The following is a 19,215-nucleotide window of genomic DNA, read 5'->3' on the forward strand; positions in this document are numbered from 1 at the left end:
AGTAGAGCATATGAACCTCCTCGGAGACTATAGCTACTGGAGATCTGACACAGCAGTCCAACAAAAGTGCCATTGATTTGAAAGGCCTCTTGTTTGGAATATTGTCCTTTTCAGGAATGACTCTGAGCTCTGCAGTCTGCCATTGGGTCTCTGACATATTAGATCATTTAGGGTTGATTTCCCCTTTAAAAAGAGTCAATCAGTTGTTTTGACCTATCAGAACTACTGGCTTCAAATTATAGGCGACGGGGAGAGCAGTTTCAATCTGCCCATGTTGCTGGTCATGCAGATCACATGACTGAGAAATTCAAGTTTAATCACTCTGGCGCTGCAATCCCAAGAGCCTTGAGGGTTGTATTCTCATGTGCGATGGATACAAACTGGTCTGTGGCGCTACTTTCCACTAAAGTGAATAAAAGGCGAGAAAATAAATCCAACTTCTCTTTTTGCTTATTTTAGCTTCCCGTCCCCTGTTCACTTTATTGCAAGGTTCCCCCCCCCCCCCCCCCCAGTTTATCCTGTGCTTTTACACGCCCCGTAGGGTGTCCATCTGGCTGGGTAGCAGCTCCATAATAGCCGCATACGTTTTCTTGTCACCATGATACGGCTGCCCCGTCCATTTCTCTCTGCGCACCAGTCTTCCTGTGCTTTCTCGCAGGCTCTCTGCATTGAATGCTCTACAACAATACCCCTCTGCTGGCAGTCACCGATATAACAGTCTCTTGAATGAACGCTACAGACATCACCAAGCTGTCAGCATTTTTGATGGTGGGGATTGTACAGTATTAGAAAATCATAGTTGCTTTCTTCCAAAAACAGTGCTTCAACTACAGGGGTGGATTGGGAAATCAAAGTGGTCCTGGAAAAAATTATAAAGTAGCTCCAGGTCGTACGGAGGCCCAAACCAGCATCAAGTGGGGCGAATACAAGTAGGCAGTGGACAGTAAGTTGGTAGGATGGGAGAAGCCGATCCGCATGCACAGCTCACTAGAGGAAAATTACTATGAAGCACAGAACATGTTAGAACTAGAGGCATGCATTAAGGCACCACCTATTTCTAACCCGTTAAGCCTCCATGACGTAAATGAAAATCCTAGACTGGCTTGTCTTTAGCTTCTATGACAGATATCTATGTCATGTGTCCTGAGCCCCCATATAATTACTTCCATACTGTCACTGAACAAATTGCACTATGCCTAGACCAATATTACCAATAATGACACTATATACCACCACGCCATGACCACATAATACCATCATAGTGAGTAATACCAACATACCGTCACTGAATAAAGAGCAACGCAAAGATCAGTATAACTCTAATCACAACATATGAGGGCCAGATTATACCCCCAGACCATGACCACATAATACTACTATTGTGTTGCTGAAAATGACACTATACAAAGACTTATTACCTAGCCCACATACAGTGACCGTATAGCAGTATATACTAGATCTACAGACTGTATAAGTGATCACAGGTGACGTCCCCTCTGACTGAAGTCGTTCACTTTCTGTTTTTCTTTATCTGGGCCGTACCGTAATTATTGAATTTTCCTAACCACGACTTGTCTCTGCAGAATTTGACTCCTCTATTTTCCAAGGACCTGGATTTGTTTTCCAAGCTTCTACCTAATCTCCCCATCCACAATGCACCAGATACTAGTAATGCCATCTGTGGTGATCCACACAGTAATATCATCCCCCTTTTTGTGCTCCCTGTAGGCCCCACAAGTAAATGTCACTTTTAATCTTCCATCTAGGTCCCCACCCAGTAATAATGCTCATCACAGGCTCCAGTCTGTAATACTGCTCCATATAGGCTCTCACTCAGTAATAATGCCCCACATAGGTCCCACACAGTAATAATCCCCCTTACAGGCCCCACACTCAGTAATAATGCCCCACCATAGCTCCCAGCCCTACCAGTGATAATGCCCCTCATAGGCAGCCCCCTTACTCAGTAACAGTGCCCCTCATAGGTTGCCCCCAGCCTCACACTCAGTAAGGGCTCTTTTTCACAAGCGTATATCGGTCCGCTATTTTCACAGTTGTCCAAGATACACTGTAATCTGATGCATTAGATTCCAATGCATCAGATCACATGGCCGCATTCCTGCGACGTAAAAGCGCCTGGCTGGCCAATATAGCGGCAGGTGTTTTTACGTCGGGCCCAAAAGATAGTCCTGGAACTATCTTTTGGGCCGAAATACGTCGGCCACATGGGCTCCTATGGGAGCCAATGACAGCGGACGGAGAAGGGAGGTGGGAGGGAGTTTAGCAGTGTGACTGCTAAACTCCCTCCCTCTTGTCTCCTCTGGCTGATTCCAATAGGGGGGCGGAGCTAAGCTCCCATCCCTTGTCTATAGCCAGCAATGGGAGGAGGCGGGGCAACACTTAGCTCCACCCCTATCCCACCCACACCCATTGGAATCAGCCGTAAGAGAGAAGAGGTGAGGTGGAGGGAAGGGGAAGTCTCAACAATATGGCAGCCTCGACGTATATGTTAGATTTGTGCGCCCGTTTACAAGGTTTTACACCTCACATCGTAGCGTATATTGGCCGGCCGTGAAAACGGCGGCTGATATATGCTCATTGGAATAAAGCCTAAAGCTGCCCTTTATGTATAGCTAAAACAAAGCATTCATACTCCCTTGTGTTACACCTCCCGCTCTTGGGGCGTTGACTGCAGAGGCCGAAAGCAGGAGAAGTAACATAAGTGAGTATGAATGTTAATTTTTCTTAGATCTTTCACAGAATGGATTTTTGTTAAGTTTCTACCCGTCCACCGGACACCCCCCCCCCCCCCCCCCCCCCCGCCCACTGGGAATTTTCCTGAAGGGTTGAATGGCCAATTCACCCCTACTCTACCGTCCACTGCTTTTGTAAGGCCTAGCAGTTCAGCCCCATCCCCTTAGAAGGAGCTGAGCTGTAATTCCAGGTACAAACCATAGACAGGTATGGCGCTATTTTAGAAGGTAGCCGCCATGTTTTTCTAATCCTGGGCAAGCCCTTCAACATAATTAATGTAACTGGAGGAGAATTTCCCCATAGAAGCCAACTGGATTACAGCCCTCGTTTTGTCAATGAGGAATATCAGTCAATTTCATGAGTAAAAACTATATGGGTACGTTCACACATCACAGATACACTCTGATTTTCCATCCAGATTTGTGGACAGAAATTCACAGCATATATTACATATAAACAGCTAAATGAATGAGATTTTTTATAAGAGTGAAAAATTAACCTGCGGTGCAGATATTAAATCCACAGCATGTTGCTTCTGTCTGTGGATTTTATCCTATGCAATGCATGGGGAGAAATCTGAGGCAAATCTGCATGGGTTTGGGGTGAAATTCACAACAACATTCTCCCAATACATAAATTGTTCCTCCTGTGATTTGACTTGAAGCAACCCTCCAGTCCTGGACAAAGAATGGCGCACCGCTTCTCAGGACTACATGATGCATTAGTATGCATCGTTAGTGTAAGACACTAAATGTAGCTCTAGCTGGCCAGGGCTCTCACAGTGTGCATCAGGTAGTCAAAAAGCGTTGCGGCCATCTTTGTTTGTCCAGGACCAGAGGGTCGCTTTAAATGTAAAAATATTATCCTTTTTATGCTGCCCTCACTGAAGGGAGCATAAAGTAATGGCAGACATGCAGATTTCTGCGGTCTGTCGTTTCTATGCTAATGTGCGGCATGTCTTTATTCTACAGCAGACAGGAACAAGGTTGTTTACATTCATGCTAAAGGTACATTTACACTAGGCGATTATATCGCCTAAATCTTTGCTGGACTCCGCTAATTCAGGCGATAGCTGCCCCTTGTATACGCAGTCACTAACCGGGCACTCAGCGAGAAATCGTTCACCTGCCGGAGTCGCTTGGTTTTGAGCGCCTGTTGGGCCGTGTAAATGATCCCTGGCTGCTCTGCTTCCATTCAATTGAACAACTATCACTCCTGTGTAAAGCACTGCAGCAGTAGTCAGGCGGCAACCCATGGGAAAGTTGTTGGGCGTTTATGCGTCCTATGTAAGGGTACCTTAAAAAACAATGGATGTACGATTTCCATAGAAAAGCCTTGCATACTACGTATTTGTTTTGTGTGAATTCTGCTCTAAAATCTGCACTACTATCTGCACCCTTATTGCTTTCAACAGAAGTCTGTGCTGTAGTTCATGTGGTGCAGACTGTGAAATCCATGTCACGAAAAGGAACTGAGATGTCAATTTTTGACATCAAATCAATGGATCCGCCCCTTTAATTGGCGATAAGTGCGGATACTAATGCAAAATCGTAATAAACTATCCTTCTTGCCTTTAGCAACCAATCAGAGCTAAGCTTTTAATTCTGTGGCAAAAAGGAGAGTCCTACTGCTACAACTGGGCTCATGTTTATCAGCTTGGTTCAGTGTCCCTTTAATTTCATTAAAGCTCCCCTTTTTTAAAGAGTATTTGTTTCATTAGAGTGGCTCCAAGCTGGAAGGTTACTTTACCCCACTGTAACTGCCGAAGGATGCAATACAATGTACAGTGTTGTTACCTGTATGAGTACTGCTCCATTATGTAATAAGCTACCTGTATACATAGACATGGTGATGAGTAAGGCCGGTAGCACACAAACTGATTTGCATTGCGGAATCTGCACTGCAAATCCCCTGCAAATACCGTTCAGAACATGCTATGAAAAATTGCTTTTTCCTACACACTCACGGAATCGAATTGCGATTTCTGCGAGCGGAGGAAAAATCGCAGCGTGTTCTGTTTTTGTGCAGAATCCGCACGGACGATTTTCATTGAATTTAATTGACATTGCGGATAGGTTGCGGGTACCCGCAGCATCGCCTAGCGATGGCACGGGAAAAACAGATTTAAAAAAAAAATAAAATAAAATCTGTACTGCGCATATCTGTTGGCGATTGTCAGCGACGATCTGCAATACAGATGAAGATGAAAGAAGGCAGCTACGCAGGGTCGCCGGCCGCGGTCAAGCCAGATTCATGTGCCACCAGCTTAAGTGAGAATTTTGCATATATAGAATAAAGATAAGACAGCAGACGGGGCCTCTCTCTTTTTGTTTTGACAGTCTGTTTTTGTTCCTATCATATTGTCTTTTATGTCCATATTAGACCCTCCCAGCGTATTCACAATGCCCGAGGAGGACTTCAAAAGGATTCTCTGGGTTCTATCACTGCCCATCATTACACTGCTCTACGTGACTGTACCAGACTGCAGAAGACAGTGGTGGAGGAAATGGTTCATTTTGACCTTTATAATGTCAGCAGTATGGATCTCTGGAGTAACCTACATTTTGGTTTGGATGGTGACAATAATAGGTAGGTGACCTCTAGCATATTCTAAACCATAGTACACTTGCTTATCTCTGGGGTTTAGTTTTAGAGCACCAATCATAGAAAATGCCAGTTCAGGATCTCAAATTCTAAGGCTCTTTCACTAAAAAACATGTTTAATAAAAGGACCTTTGGATTGAGTGCTTCTACACATTGCAAGGACTTTGGATCGGGTTTAATTGGGCTTGCACCAGCTCATATCTCATCCAGTGCTGCCTTGAGATCCCACCTAGGTCAGACAGGCAAAGTGTTCTTAATTTGACTTCCTTTTTATGTGCAGGGGTTCTACAAGCATTTCCTTTCAGCCTCAAACATCCACCTCCTGGTTGTGCCCTCATGCTTTAAAGATATGTAGTTGGAATAATGGTAAGCTAAGATGTAGGTTTCTTCTCCAATAAAAATTCCTCTACGACAACCTGATGGTCTGTGTGCTCAGTCGGCTCTCGGCACAGGGACGTTTTAGTTGCTGGAGGCAGCTGTGTGACAACCTTTGTTTATAGACCTCTGTTACCATTTTGTTACTACAAGGGACAGATCGTTCCCGTGTTTGTTTCTGCAGTGTAGAGTATGACTAGGTGTCAGTAGAAATTCAGCATGCCTTTGGCATGTACAGGTGACCGATATGACCTTTGTCTTCCCATTGGAATACAAGATTGAGAAGCAGCAGAGCACATTCTCCTCTGTCAGAATAGATAGTGACTCTGAGTTGAGACTATGATCACTGCAGACATACATCAGGGGATACTGCAGTCTGTTGGAGTGTCCTGGTAGGACACACGTGGCATATGAGGTTCGGGGAAGGATTGAAGCAGAAATATTAATATAAACTTGTGTTACATCCTCTCGCTGCCTGGACCGTAGCTTGTCTAGTTATGTTCTCTCTGGTCCTTTATGAGGACAAATATTAAACTGATGTTTTGCCAAGAACTACATAGTTCAAATTCTGTATGAGACTCGTGTCTCTCATTCTTAGCCCAGGGATTACTGTCACATGCCTTTAACTTGAAAAGTGTATTGATTTAAAAAAAGGGGGGCTTGTCACATGACTTGAGGTTCATATGGGCAGACTCCTTAGGAATATAATAAGCATATTATTCTATTTCAAATCAGATAATCACAAGGAAGTCTTATGTTTGTTTTTAGGAAGTAACTTTTTTTCCCCCAGTGCTTAAAAAAAGACTTACAGGAAATGGTATTCTATTTGTATTGAGAGAGGGGAGTAAGGACCTGCAAAGGTCAGCCTAAGTAGGTGCTGAAGGACCAAGACTGGATGTTTACTGGAAGGAATCTATAGATAGATAGCTACGCTTTACTGGGAGTAAATTGGGGACTGGTTAAAGGGTTTTTTCATGTAAGATACTATTGATGACCTGTCCTCAGGATAGGTCATTAATAGCTGATCGGCTGAGATCCTCCGCTCACTGGTATCCCCGCAATACAGAGGTCAGAGCGGAAGCTGCTGCTGTTTCAACCCCCAAATAGTGGCTGGCACGTGTAACTGCAGGCACAGCTCCCATTGATTTCAGTGAGACCACAGCCTGTAGTTACAAGCACTGACCACTGCACAGGGGTTGGAGCAGCAGCTTCTGCTCTGATCGGTGTGTATTGAGGTGCTACCAGTGGATGCGCAATCAGCTATTGATGATCTATCCTGAAAACTCCTTTAACCCCTTAAAGACCAGACATTATTTAAAGGGGTTGTCTCGCGGCAAACCTCAAAATTTTACATTACCCCATTCCCCCTGTCACCCCCCTGGCATAAAATAGCAAATTAAAGTGGTTTTTAAACCGCTTGCTACTCACCGATCCGAAGAAATAAGGACTTTAAAAAATCTTCTCCCAAAGATGGCCGCCGGGCCTTTCCCAGGGATGCACTGCGGTTTTCTCCCATGGTGCACCGCGGGTCTTCTCCCATGGTGCACCATGGGCTCTGTGCGTTCCATTGCCGATTCCAGCCTCCTGATTGGCTGGAATCGGCACATGTGACGGGGCGGAGCTACGATGACGCGGTGACCAGCTCTCCGGCACGAGCGGCCCCATTTACCAGGCAGAAGACCGCACAGCGCAAGCGCGTCTAAAAAAGCAAGAAGACATCAGAATTAGACGGATCCATGGCTACAGGGATGCTAGCAACGGAGCAGGTAAGTGAATAACTTCTGTATGGCTCATATTTAATGCACGATGTATATTACAAAGTGCATTAATATGGCCATACAGAAGTGTATAACCCCACTTGCTGCCGCGAGACAACCCCTTTAAGGATTTTAGCCATGTGGTGATTTTACTGACCTATTTTTCTTTTCCTTCAGCTACCAAAATAATTTTTGCTAGGTTTTATTTTTTTGTGACTTTATTTTTAATATCTTTTTCACTGACTTTTTTCAGGTTTTTTTTGTTCATTTTATTGGGGGTAAAAAAAGCTCCAAAAAATGATTTCACATTTATAGCAGTTTTTTTTTTTTGTCTGTTTTTTTTTTTTAATTTTGTATATTTACACTAAAGTAAAGGAATGGGTCCCTCATTTTGTTTTGATGTATAATATGTATGGTTTCGGATTACAGAGTGCATACAGCGTCGGTTCTGGGTCATTTTATTTTTTATGTATATTTTTTTTATTTTATTCTGTAGTTTTTTCTTACTAATGTTTGTAACTATTGTTTAACATCTATGACCCCCATGACATCATATAAGACCTCACATGTTTTTTTTATTATTACACACTTTTCCACTGTAGCCGGGGCATCCATAGGAGCCCGTTACAGAGCCACATTCCCCTGTAGTGACAATAGTCACTGCCAGAGCTGATCTGGCTTCGCTGTGCCAGCTCACATAGTGGAAGAAATACTTCCACTTTTTAGAACATAGCGCTCATTGAGCAATGTACCCGGGAAAGGAGAAGGCAGAAGTGGTTAAAACTGCTTCTCCCTTCTCCTCTGTAACTAACAGCTGAGACCCTGACCAGCTCCTTCTTGATTGCAGGAGCAGAGGCTTTAATCCCACGCCACATTTCTGTAATTGGGTAGGATTAAAGCCCAGGACCAAACACTGTAAATTTACAGCGCTTGGTCCTCACGGTGTTAACAAACCACTGTAAAAGCTTGATCTTTACAGGAATTTATACCTCTCATCTGGCTCAAGAAGGTTAAATATTTATATGCAGTATTATCTCTTACCACTTTTGAGATTTGAGGTGCACAACCTGCGGCCCAGGATGCCATAATGTGCTGCTACCAGTTCTCTGTTCAGAGGAATGTAAATGGTAAGAACGAGCAGCACTCTTATATAGTCTCACAGTGAAGCAGGACTGGAAAAATGCACGCCACTACAGGGAATCCGGATCCAAGGATTCCAGCCAGACACAGGAAAAAATAGTTCGTGGCAGCATAAAGTGATGCAATAAAAATCAAAGCTTTATTTTACCTCCAGAGTAAAAGCTGCAACGTTTTGATCAAGAGATCTTTGTCAAGCATCTCTTGATCAAAACGTTGCAGCTTTTACTCGGGAGGTAAAATAAAGCTGTGATTTTTATTGCATCACTTTATGCTGCCACAAATTATTTTTTCCAGTTCTCTGTTCAGATATGTTTGTCTGTGTCTGGTGCTGTGCCCATATATTTTCCATGTCTGAAAGATGAGTACTAATGGTGCACTGTGTGGCCATTTCTGGGACCCCCCATATATTGATAGAATGGGGGGCTACTGCTCCCTGTGTGGAACTCCAGAATGTAATAGATGAGGTGGACATGCACGTGTGCAACTAGTTTATGGGACTAATGAAACATTTATCTGTTTTAGCAATGTGCTTGCATGGTACCCTCAGTCTAGAGTGCAAATGGGGAGAAGAGGACCCCAGGTCTCCCAATAGGTGGGATACCTGGAAGTGGTACCTATCAGACACTTAAGACATTATCTTGATATGCCATAATTGTCTCAGGTGATAATACCACTTTAAGTTTTATTGTGGACTTTGAGATATGTTCAATCTGACAAGGTGGCCCTCAGACCAGAAAAGCATGTGTGGCGGTCAAGCTAACCCAATCTGTTGATACTTTCTGAATGTAATCTTCAGTCCTCACAAGACCTACTTCCCTGTTGTCCTCCTGTCTGCTCCTCACACAACTCTCTTCAAGATTTTCCCTGGCAGACCTCTGACACTCATTAGCCCAACACATCAGACTCTCTCCCACCTTTAAAACAGTCTAATTATGCAGTGAGGGCGAAGCTTTTAGGCTTGGTTCACACAGGGCAGAGGTCTCACGGAATGTCCGCAGCAGGACCGCACAAAAAAGCGAGATTTCTGCAGCTGAAGTCCCAGGACATTTGGCACAGGTTTTGAAAGCGGCTTATTCTGCTGCAGCCCTCTCTCCCCATAGAGAGAAGAGAGCCCACAGCGGAAACAGCGATACAATTGACATGCCACGGCTTTGAATTCAGCGTGGCTTGTCCTCAGTGTGTGGGTGAGATTTCTGCAAATTTCACTCACTTTGCTGCTTAGGCTTTATATTGCAGGTGGCATTTCCATGGAACAATTCTGCCCCATGTGAACCCAGCCTTAGAGATCAAGTGTGCAAACTGCAACCCGAAACCCACTTAATCACCCCATGTAAATGGCCATGTTGGCACTTTGCGATGAATATCACTCAACATTCATTCATGAGCAATAATCGTGCTGTGTAGATGGGGGGGGGAAAAAAAAAAAGCAGATGGGTGTGAGCACACTACCACTCACCGCTACATAGTTGCGCCTGAACTGTTTATTTTTTTACCTCTGACTTTTTAAACTCAACATGTTTAAAACAAAAAAAAAACCTGGAAGATAGCTCCTGTTCTTTCTTTTTCGCATGTAGGACTTTTCTTTTGTCTGTTAATATCTTCTAATAAAGGTTGCGATAGCTTTTCCAGCTTTATACCTTGTGGAAAGGGGTTTTAGCGCAGTCGCCAATCTTCTTACGAAAAAGAAGAAATCGATTGCAAATCGCTGGAGGTGGAGATTTGAGACTATACCTCACTAATTTGAAGCCAAATATTGAACAATTGCTATCAGAGCGTCCGGCTCATCCCTCCCATCAACAGCATGATTTGTGTACTGATTTTATGTAAGAATTTTACTAGGTTCTGATTTGTTTCGGCCCAAATCCAAATATTTACTTGCATTTTGTGTCTTTTCAATAAAGGTCTGAATAAAAATTGTACAGGTTTTTTTCCCCACAAATTGTCCACTCTACATAAAACCCTATCTTAGTGAGAAGCACTGTGTCAGCGGTGAAAACCCATTTGACTTTAATAACTTAAGGAAAATTCAATATTAGGCCGGCAGGGGGTCTACAGAAAACAAGCTGGAAAAAAAATTGGCATGTGGTCTATGGGGCAAAAAAAAAGTTTGTAAACCTCTGTTCTACACGAACCACAACCAAACAAGCATACTAAATATGAACATGGCATTATGCAACATAGTAACATAGTATGTAAGGCCGAATGAAGACATTGTCCATCTAGTCCAGCCTGTCTATCCTACTGTGTTGATCCAGAGGAAGGCAAAAAACCCCAAGGCCAGAAGTGAATTAGCCCTTTTGGGGGAAAAATTCCTTCCCGACTCCCTAATGGCAATCAGACTGTTCCCTGGATCAACCCCTAATAGTTCCTACCTGCCTATATACCCGGATTGACACTTAACCTAATATTTATATCCTGTAATATCCTTCTCCAGAAAGACATCAAGTCCCCTTTTAAACTCCTCTATGGATTTTGCCATCACCACTTCCTCCGGTAGAGAGTTCCACAGTCTAACTGCTCTTACAGTAAAGAACCCCTTTCTGTTTTGGTGATGAAACCTACTTTCCTCTAATCGTAGCGGATGTCCTCTTGTTACCGTCGTGGTCCTGGGTGTAAACAGATCGCGGGAGAGATCCATGTGTTGTCCCCTCATGTACTTATACATGGTTATTTGGTCGCCTCTTAACCTTCTTTTTTCTAAAGTAAATAGTCCCAATTTGGACAGCCTCTCTGGGTATTCCAGTCCCGTCATTCCATGTATTAGTTTAGTCGCTCTTCTTTGAATCCCCTCAAGCACTGTGACATCTTTCCTGAGCACCGGTGTCCAGAATTGTACGCAGTATTCCATGTGAGGCCTGACAAGTGCCTTATATAATGGAAGGATAATGTTCTCGTCCTTCGCCCCTATACCTCTTTTGATGCACCCCAAGACTTTATTTGCCTTTGCAGCGGCTGACTGGCATTGGTTACTCCAGTTTAGTCTTTTATCCACTAATACCCCCAGATCCTTTTCCATATCACTTTTCCCTAGTGGTACCCCATTAAGTGAGTATTTGTGACATCCGTTCCTCCTGCCCATGTGCATAGTCTTACATTTTTCAACATTGAACTTCATTTGCCATTTTTCTGCCCAAGCCCCCAGCTTATCCAGGTCCTTTTGTAGCCGCACATTGTCCTCCGTTGCATTAATTATATTGTATAATTTTGTGTCATCTGCAAATATTGATATTTTGCTGTGCAGCCCCTCTATCAGGTCATTGATAAATATGTTGAACAGAGTGGGGCCTAATACTGAACCCTGTGGCACCCCGCTAGCGACTGTGGTCCAATCAGAGTACGAACCATTTATTGCCACCCTCTGCTTTCTATCGTTGAGCCAATTTTTTACCCACTTACACACGTTTTCGCCCAGTCCGAGCTGCCTCATTTTGTATATTAGCCTATTATGTGGCACGGTGTCAAAGGCTTTAGAGAAGTCCAGATATACAAGATCAATAGATTCTCCCTGGTCCAGCTTAGAGCTTACTTCATCGTAGAAACTGATCAGATTTGTCTGACATGAGCGACCCTTCATGAATCCATGCTGGTGAGGAGTTATTCCCTTAATCTCCTTGAGGTACTCATCGATGGCGTCTCTCAGAATCCCCTCGAAAATTTTTCCCGTTACTGAAGTGAGACTTACTGGCCTGTAGTTACCAGGCTCACTTTTGCTCCCTTTTTTGTAAATTGGAACCACGTTGGCAATGCGCCAGTCCAATGGTACTACTCCGGTCTTGATAGTGTCTAGAAATATTAGGTATAGCGGCCTAGCTATCTCGTCACTTAGTTCCTTTAGTATCCTTGGGTGTAATCCATCTGGGCCCGGTGATTTATCAATTTTAGTTTTCTTTAGACGCTTCCGCACCTCCTCCTGCGTTAGGTATGAGATATTTTGTGAGGGGTTCGTTTTATTCCCCTGCATCTCGTGTGGCATTTCCTTTTCTTTGGTGAACACACTTGAGAAGAAACTGTTTAGTAGATTTGCTTTCCCTTCGTCATCATCAATGATTTCTCCTGCATTGTTTTTTAAAGGGCCAGAGCTCTCCCTGCAAATCCTTTTGCTGTTTATGTAGTTGAAAAATAGCTTCGGGTTGTTTCTGCTCTCTTTTGCGATCCGTCTTTCTGCTTCCTCCTTGGCAGTCTTAATCGTATCTTTGCATATTTTGTTTTTTTCCCTGTATGATTTTAGCGCTTCTTCGCTGCCTTGTTGCTTTAGTAGTTTGAACGCTTTCTTCTTTTCGTTTATTGCCCCTCGTACCGTCTTGTCGAGCCACATTGGTTTCCTTTTAGCTGAGTTTCTTTTATTTTTAAAGGGAATGAACTGCTCACATGAGGCGATTAGGATCCTTTTGAACTTTTCCCAATAAGAAGATAGAAGACCCCTATCAGGATTTTGTTATTTTTTCCTCCCTGTATTTCTACCCACAGAGATTCTACCTGTTCGTCTCCTACCCCTATATCCTCCCGTAGCCTCGGCTTCAAGTTCGATTTGACGTACAGACATACCCCTCCCCCTTTCTGGTTCCTTCGGTCTCTTCTGAAGAGATTGTACCCCTGCAAATTCACCGCCCAATCGCACTTATCATCAAGCCATGTTTCAGTAATTCCGACTATATCATAACTTTCATCAGTCATTCTTGCTTCAAGCTCGCCCACTTTACCGATCAGACTTCGTGCATTCGTGATCATACAATTTATTTCATTTTTTTTGTTTTTTAAATTTGTTTTGTTGCTATTCATACTTATGGCTGATCTATCAGTTCTAACTGTACTAACCCCACCCCCTGCTCGTCCCCCATTCCCTTTGCTTGGACCCAGATCGCTAATTACACTGGCTACCCCACTATTTCTCATTTTACCCTCCCCCCCAGTCCCTAGTTTAAACATTCCTCCAGCCTTCTAGCCATCTTTTCCCCCAGCACAGCTGCACCCTCCCCATTTAGATGCAGCCCGTCCCTACGGTAGAGCCTGTAGCCGACCGCAAAGTCAGCCCAGTTCTCCAGGAACCCAAATCCCTCCTTCTTGCACCAACTCCGGAGCCACTTGTTTACCTCCCTAAGGTCCTGCTGCCTTTCTAGTGTGGCTTTAGGTACAGGTAGTATTTCCGAGAAAACTACCCTGGAGGTCCGCGCCCTGAGCTTGGACCCTAAGTCCCTGAAATCATTTTTGAGGGCCCTCCATTGACCTCTAACTTGTTCATTGGTGCCAACGTGCACCATGACTGCTGGATCCTCACCAGCCCCTCCCAGTAATCTGTCAATCCGATCCGCGATGTGTCGAACTCGAGCGCCAGGAAGACAACACACCGTTCGACGATCCCGGTCTTTATGGCAGATTGCCCTCTCTGTCCCCCTAATAATTGAGTCCCCCACCACTAGAACCTGTCTAGCCTGCCCTGCGCTCCCCGTCCCCGTCTCACTGGAGCAGTCATCCCCCTGGCGTTCAGAGGGCGTGTCGTGCTGCAGCGGTGCTGGCTCTGTAATGGCATCCCCCTCATCTGCCAATCTTGCAAATTTGTTGGGTTGTGCCAGTTCAGGACTAGCCTCCCTGGTTCTCTTCCCTCTATCCCTCCTTCTTTCTGTCACCCAGCTGACTGCCTGCTCCCCCTGCACTTCCGTACTACCATCCGCCCCCGCCTCTACCCCAGCGAGTGCCTGCTCAGTGAGCACCAAACTCCTTTCCATGATGTCAATGGCTCTCAGTGTTGCCAGTTGCCCATTTAGATCCAGAATTTGGGCTTCTAAATTTGCAACGTGCATGCATCTTGCGCAACAGTATGCACCCTCGATCGGCTGATCAAGGACCGCATACATTGCACAAGTAGCACACTGGATGACATTGCCAGGCATGGAGCTCATCCTAATGGGGATCTACAATTTACTTGTGGAAGTAGTGAAGATAGACTTGCTCACACTCCGCTGACCCGCTGTCGCAACCGCTGTGCCGCTGTCGCAACCCCTCACCCGCTGCCGCAACCCCTCACCCGCTGCCTCTCTCGCGCAACCTCTTACCCGCTGACACTTATGCGCAAGCAGTCAAAAATTTTTTTTTTCTTTTTTTACATGTTACTGTAAATATTCAATACTTTCATTATTCATACTTGCAGGTGAAACACTGAGCATTCCAGACACTGTTATGGGCCTTACCCTACTAGCAGCAGGCACAAGTATACCAGACACTGTTGCAAGCGTGCTTGTGGCAAGAGAAGGTAAGCAGCAGTATATACACTTTGTGGCCCTCCGGTCCCAGGACAAAATTTGAAGTTAGCTTGAGGGGGAAGTAATAGAATCTGGTGTGCTCTGTTCTGACATGAATCCAAGTCCCCAGACCCCTCTTTTATCATCTGAGATGGCGATAAGTGGTTTTCAGACTACACAGTGCACACTCTGCATCAGTAGATGGGAAACTTCATACTGTCTACATGATAGGTGCCATATATTAGAGACTCATGGATAGAAGTCTTGTGTTCATGAAGGGATTTTTGTCCTACCCCCGTCAGCAGTAATTGCTGTTAGGTCTAGTTACACAAAAGCCTATAAATTAATGAAGAGTGCAGGGGTATCACTCCCCTTATGAATACAAAAGACTGAGTTTATAGTGCGTTTTTCTTTTTTAGTCCCCAGTAAAGTCCCCGGCTTGGCAGCCGCCCTTACACAGAACAGCATATTTATGTGACAGACCTAAATAATGTACTTAAGTGTCTTTTTTTGTTTTTTTTACAGGTAAGGGTGACATGGCCATGTCAAACATTGTGGGATCAAATGTATTTGACATGCTTTGTTTGGGAGTTCCTTGGTTTATTAAGACTGTTTTCATAGACCGGTCATCACCAGTGGAAGTAAATAGCACTGGATTAACCTATACTACCATCTCTCTGTTGTTCTCAATCCTCTTTATGTTTGTGGCAGTGCATATAAATGGATGGAAGCTCGATAAGAAGTTGGGTGTCGTTTGTTTATTTATGTACCTTGTTTTTGCTACATTGTCCATTTTGTATGAACTGGGTATTATTGGAAGCATGCCTATGCGGTCCTGTGGAGACTAATAAATGTGACTTTGGAATACCATCTTTATTTATTAGCATCAATTTGCACATTTTTTAAAATTTTTCCTTACAGAATCAGCTTTAAGGGTTTTTTTTCCCAGAGAATATACTACTGATGACCTATCCTGGAACATAGGTCATCAATAGTTGATCATCTCATCGCCTGCTGCGTCACATCCCCAAACTCCTGGCATCATGGTGGCCCAGATATGACCACTGATGCCAGGAGCACCAATCGTGATGCTGCAGCCAATCAGCTTCCAGGCAGCCAGATCAACCCAGAAATCACAGCTGATGGGCAACACCTGCTACAGTGGGGGGAAAAAAAGTATTTAGTCAGATACCAATTGTACAAGTTCTCCTACTTAAAAAGATGAGGCCTGTAAATGACATCATAGGTAGACTAGACCCACTATGAGAGACATGAGAAAACCTATCCAGAAAAGCACTTTAATTTTTAATGAATTAGCAAATAACGGAGGAAAATAAGTATTTGGTCAATAACAAAAGTTCATCTCAATACTTTGTTATATATCCTTTATTGACAATGACAGATCAAACGTTCTCTGTAAGTCCTCACAAGGTTGGCACACACTGTTGCTGGTATGTTGGCCGATTCCTCCATGCAGATCTCAAGAGCAGTGATGTGTTGGGTCTGTCGCTGGGCAACAGGGACTTTCAACTCCCTGAAAAGGTTTCCTACAGGGTTGAGATCTGGAGACTGGCTAGGCCACTCCAGGACCTTGAAATGCTTCTTACGAAGCCCCTCCTTTGTTGCCCTGGCGGTGTGCTTGGGATCATTGTCATGCTGAAAGACCCAGCCACATGTCATTTTCAGTGCCCTTGCTGATGGAAGGAGGATTGCACTCAAATCTCACGATACATGGCTCCATTCATTCTTTCATGTATACGGATCAGCCGTCCTGGTTCCTTTGCAGAGAAACAGCCCCAAAGCATGATGTTGCCACCCCCATGCTGCACAGTAGGTATGGTGTTCTTTGGATGCAACTCAGCATTTGTTCTCCTCCAAACACGACGAGTTGTGTTTCTGCCAAACAGTTCTACTTTGGTTTCATCGGACCATATGACATTCTCCCAATACTCTTTAGAATCATCCAAATGCTCTCTAGCAAACTTCAGTTGGCCACTGACATGTACTGGCTTAAGCCGGGGGACACGGTCTGGCACTGCAGGATCTGAGTCCCTGGCTGCGTAGTGTGTTACTGATGGTAGCCTTTGTTACGTTGGTCCCAGCTCTCTGCAGGTCATTCACTAGGTTCCCCCGGGTGGTTCTGGGATTTTTGCTTACCGTTCTTGTGATCATTTTGACCCCACGGGGTGAGATCTTGTGTGGAGCCCCAGATCGAGGGAGATCAGGGGTCTTGTATCTCTTCCATTTTCTAATTATTGCTCCCACAGTTTTCTTCACACCAAGTTGCTTGCCTATTGCAGAATCAGTCTTCCCAGTCTGGTGCAGGGCTACAATTTTGTTTCTGGTGTCTTTCGAGAGCTCTTTGGTCTTCACCATAGTGGAGTTTGGAGTGTGACTGCTTGAGGCTGTGGGCAGGTGTCTTATATACTGATAAGTTCAGACAGGTGCCATTACTACAGGTAATGAGTGGAGGACAGAGCCTCTTGAAGTTACAGGTCTGTGAGACCCAGAAATCTTGCTTGTTTGCATGTGACCAAATACTTATTTTCTACCATAATTTGCAAATACATTTGGTAAAAATCAAACTGACTTTCTGGATGTGTTTTCTCATGTTGTCTCATAGTTGGTCTACCTATGATCTTTTTAAGTGGGAGAACTTGTACAATTGGTATCTGACTAAATACTTTTCTTCCCCACTGTATATCCCTTTGAACCCTGATGCAAAATGCAACGCTTATATAAGTCCCCACATAAAAACATTAAATAACAGTAAAAACCTCAGACAAAACTCCTTGTAAGCTTTGATGTATAGGCTGTAGTTTCCAAAGTGAGGTCAGTTTGGATGGTTTTCACTGAACTGGCACTTTATAGATACAACTGACAAGGCGCCTGAAAAGCATTGCAGCAAAAGCTGCGTTCCAAAAGCTAAAATGCTTGTTTTTGCTTTCTGAGCCCTGCAGTGTGCCCAAGATGACGTTTATGAATACATATGGCATTGCTGTATCTGGGAGAACCTGTTTAACAATTTAAGGCATCTTGCTGTTGGCACAAATTGGAGCACTGAAAGACTTCCTACCCCCACTACACATAGGTTCTGCAAAAATGTATGTCAGAATGCGACCTAGATGAATTACTTTAAAGATGTAGTTTACAGAATGGGTTTACAATAAACAGGTACCCCAGGGGTTCAAAATGCAACGTGCCAACCCCCAAAAAAATTTTCAGCAAAAGCTGCACTGCACATGGCACAGCTTCCAATCAGTCACACTGTGTCCAAACTACTGTTGGCAACCACAGAGTTATTCTGCATTGAGAAGTGTGCGACAAATTGTGGATGCTTCTTTTCTGATACACTAACTTTAAATAGCCAGACTATTTTAGAAGCCGAATGGAGCAGTTTTTTTTTTTAACCTGGCATGATCAGGATCTGTAACAAGTTTGTAAAATAAAAAAAAACACTAAGTGGATATTCATAAAAGTTATGCTAGTTTTACATTTTTGTGCAAGAGGGAATTTGCACAAAAGCGCACAACTTTCTGCAGCACCTTTCCCAGGGAGGTAGATGTGCACCCCAGACTGATACTTACATATAATTTCTATCAGAGGCTGGCATAAAATTATAACCAGAAACCTACATGCGCATCCTGTGCCAGGGAAAATCCTACTGAGTACAGAGTTTTCAATGCCGGTCTTAGTAAATTTCCCTCTACGTTTTTAACAAAATGAACAAAGTGGAAAGTGCCCAGTAAATTATCTATGAAGGAACCAGATGGGTTATGACAATCCCCTCAGATTAAACAGGATTAGGAGAAAGTATAGATATAGCAGTACACAAGTTATGTTTTTACAATATATACCATTAGACCGAGAGTAGACCTAGGACTTCTAAAATGTGTCACTTTGCTAGCCACTAAAAGCATAGTGAGGGTAGTGCAAACAAAAGCAGGTCTCTCAGAAACAATGTGCACTTTTAATTAGAATCTTGGGGTAACTGAACACAGATGCAGCGTGACATCCAAGGCAGGGGAAGGCACAAAAAAAAAAACAAAAAAAAAACAACCACCTTTAATATCGATGTGAAGGAGGGGGAAAAAAACTTCAATAATGGCATGCAAGCATCCAAACATGAAGATGCTCTAGCTGGGAGCTTGCATGACTCACTTCCACAAATTTTCATGTAGAATTGCCACCACATCTGGACTTAATTGTTACAGTATAAAATTAATGTGTGCTTTATTCTCATCACCCACATCAATCATCTAACCAGTGTTTAAACATACCCCTCCCACTAGCCGGAAGCCAAATTTTTTTTCTATGGTGTAGTGCTTCCAACACAGTGGCTTATTTGC

General features: G+C 43.9%; 1 protein-coding gene across 1 annotated transcript in view; it reads left to right on the forward strand.

Annotated features, from left to right (window-relative positions):
* SLC24A5 (solute carrier family 24 member 5) overlaps nt 1-15,719 on the forward strand; it is a 50,351-nt gene extending 34,632 nt beyond the window's left edge. Inside the window, exons 7-9 of the mRNA XM_066589971.1 lie at nt 5,137-5,343; nt 14,776-14,877; nt 15,392-15,719. Of these exons, the coding sequence (XP_066446068.1) occupies nt 5,137-5,343; nt 14,776-14,877; nt 15,392-15,714 (632 nt within the window). The 3' untranslated portion in view covers nt 15,715-15,719. The remainder of the gene's footprint in view (nt 1-5,136; nt 5,344-14,775; nt 14,878-15,391) is intronic.
* Nucleotides 15,720-19,215: the final 3,496 nt, after the last annotated feature.

Source organism: Eleutherodactylus coqui, chromosome 2, assembly GCF_035609145.1.
Source record: "Eleutherodactylus coqui strain aEleCoq1 chromosome 2, aEleCoq1.hap1, whole genome shotgun sequence".
Taxonomy (NCBI): domain Eukaryota; kingdom Metazoa; phylum Chordata; class Amphibia; order Anura; family Eleutherodactylidae; genus Eleutherodactylus; species Eleutherodactylus coqui.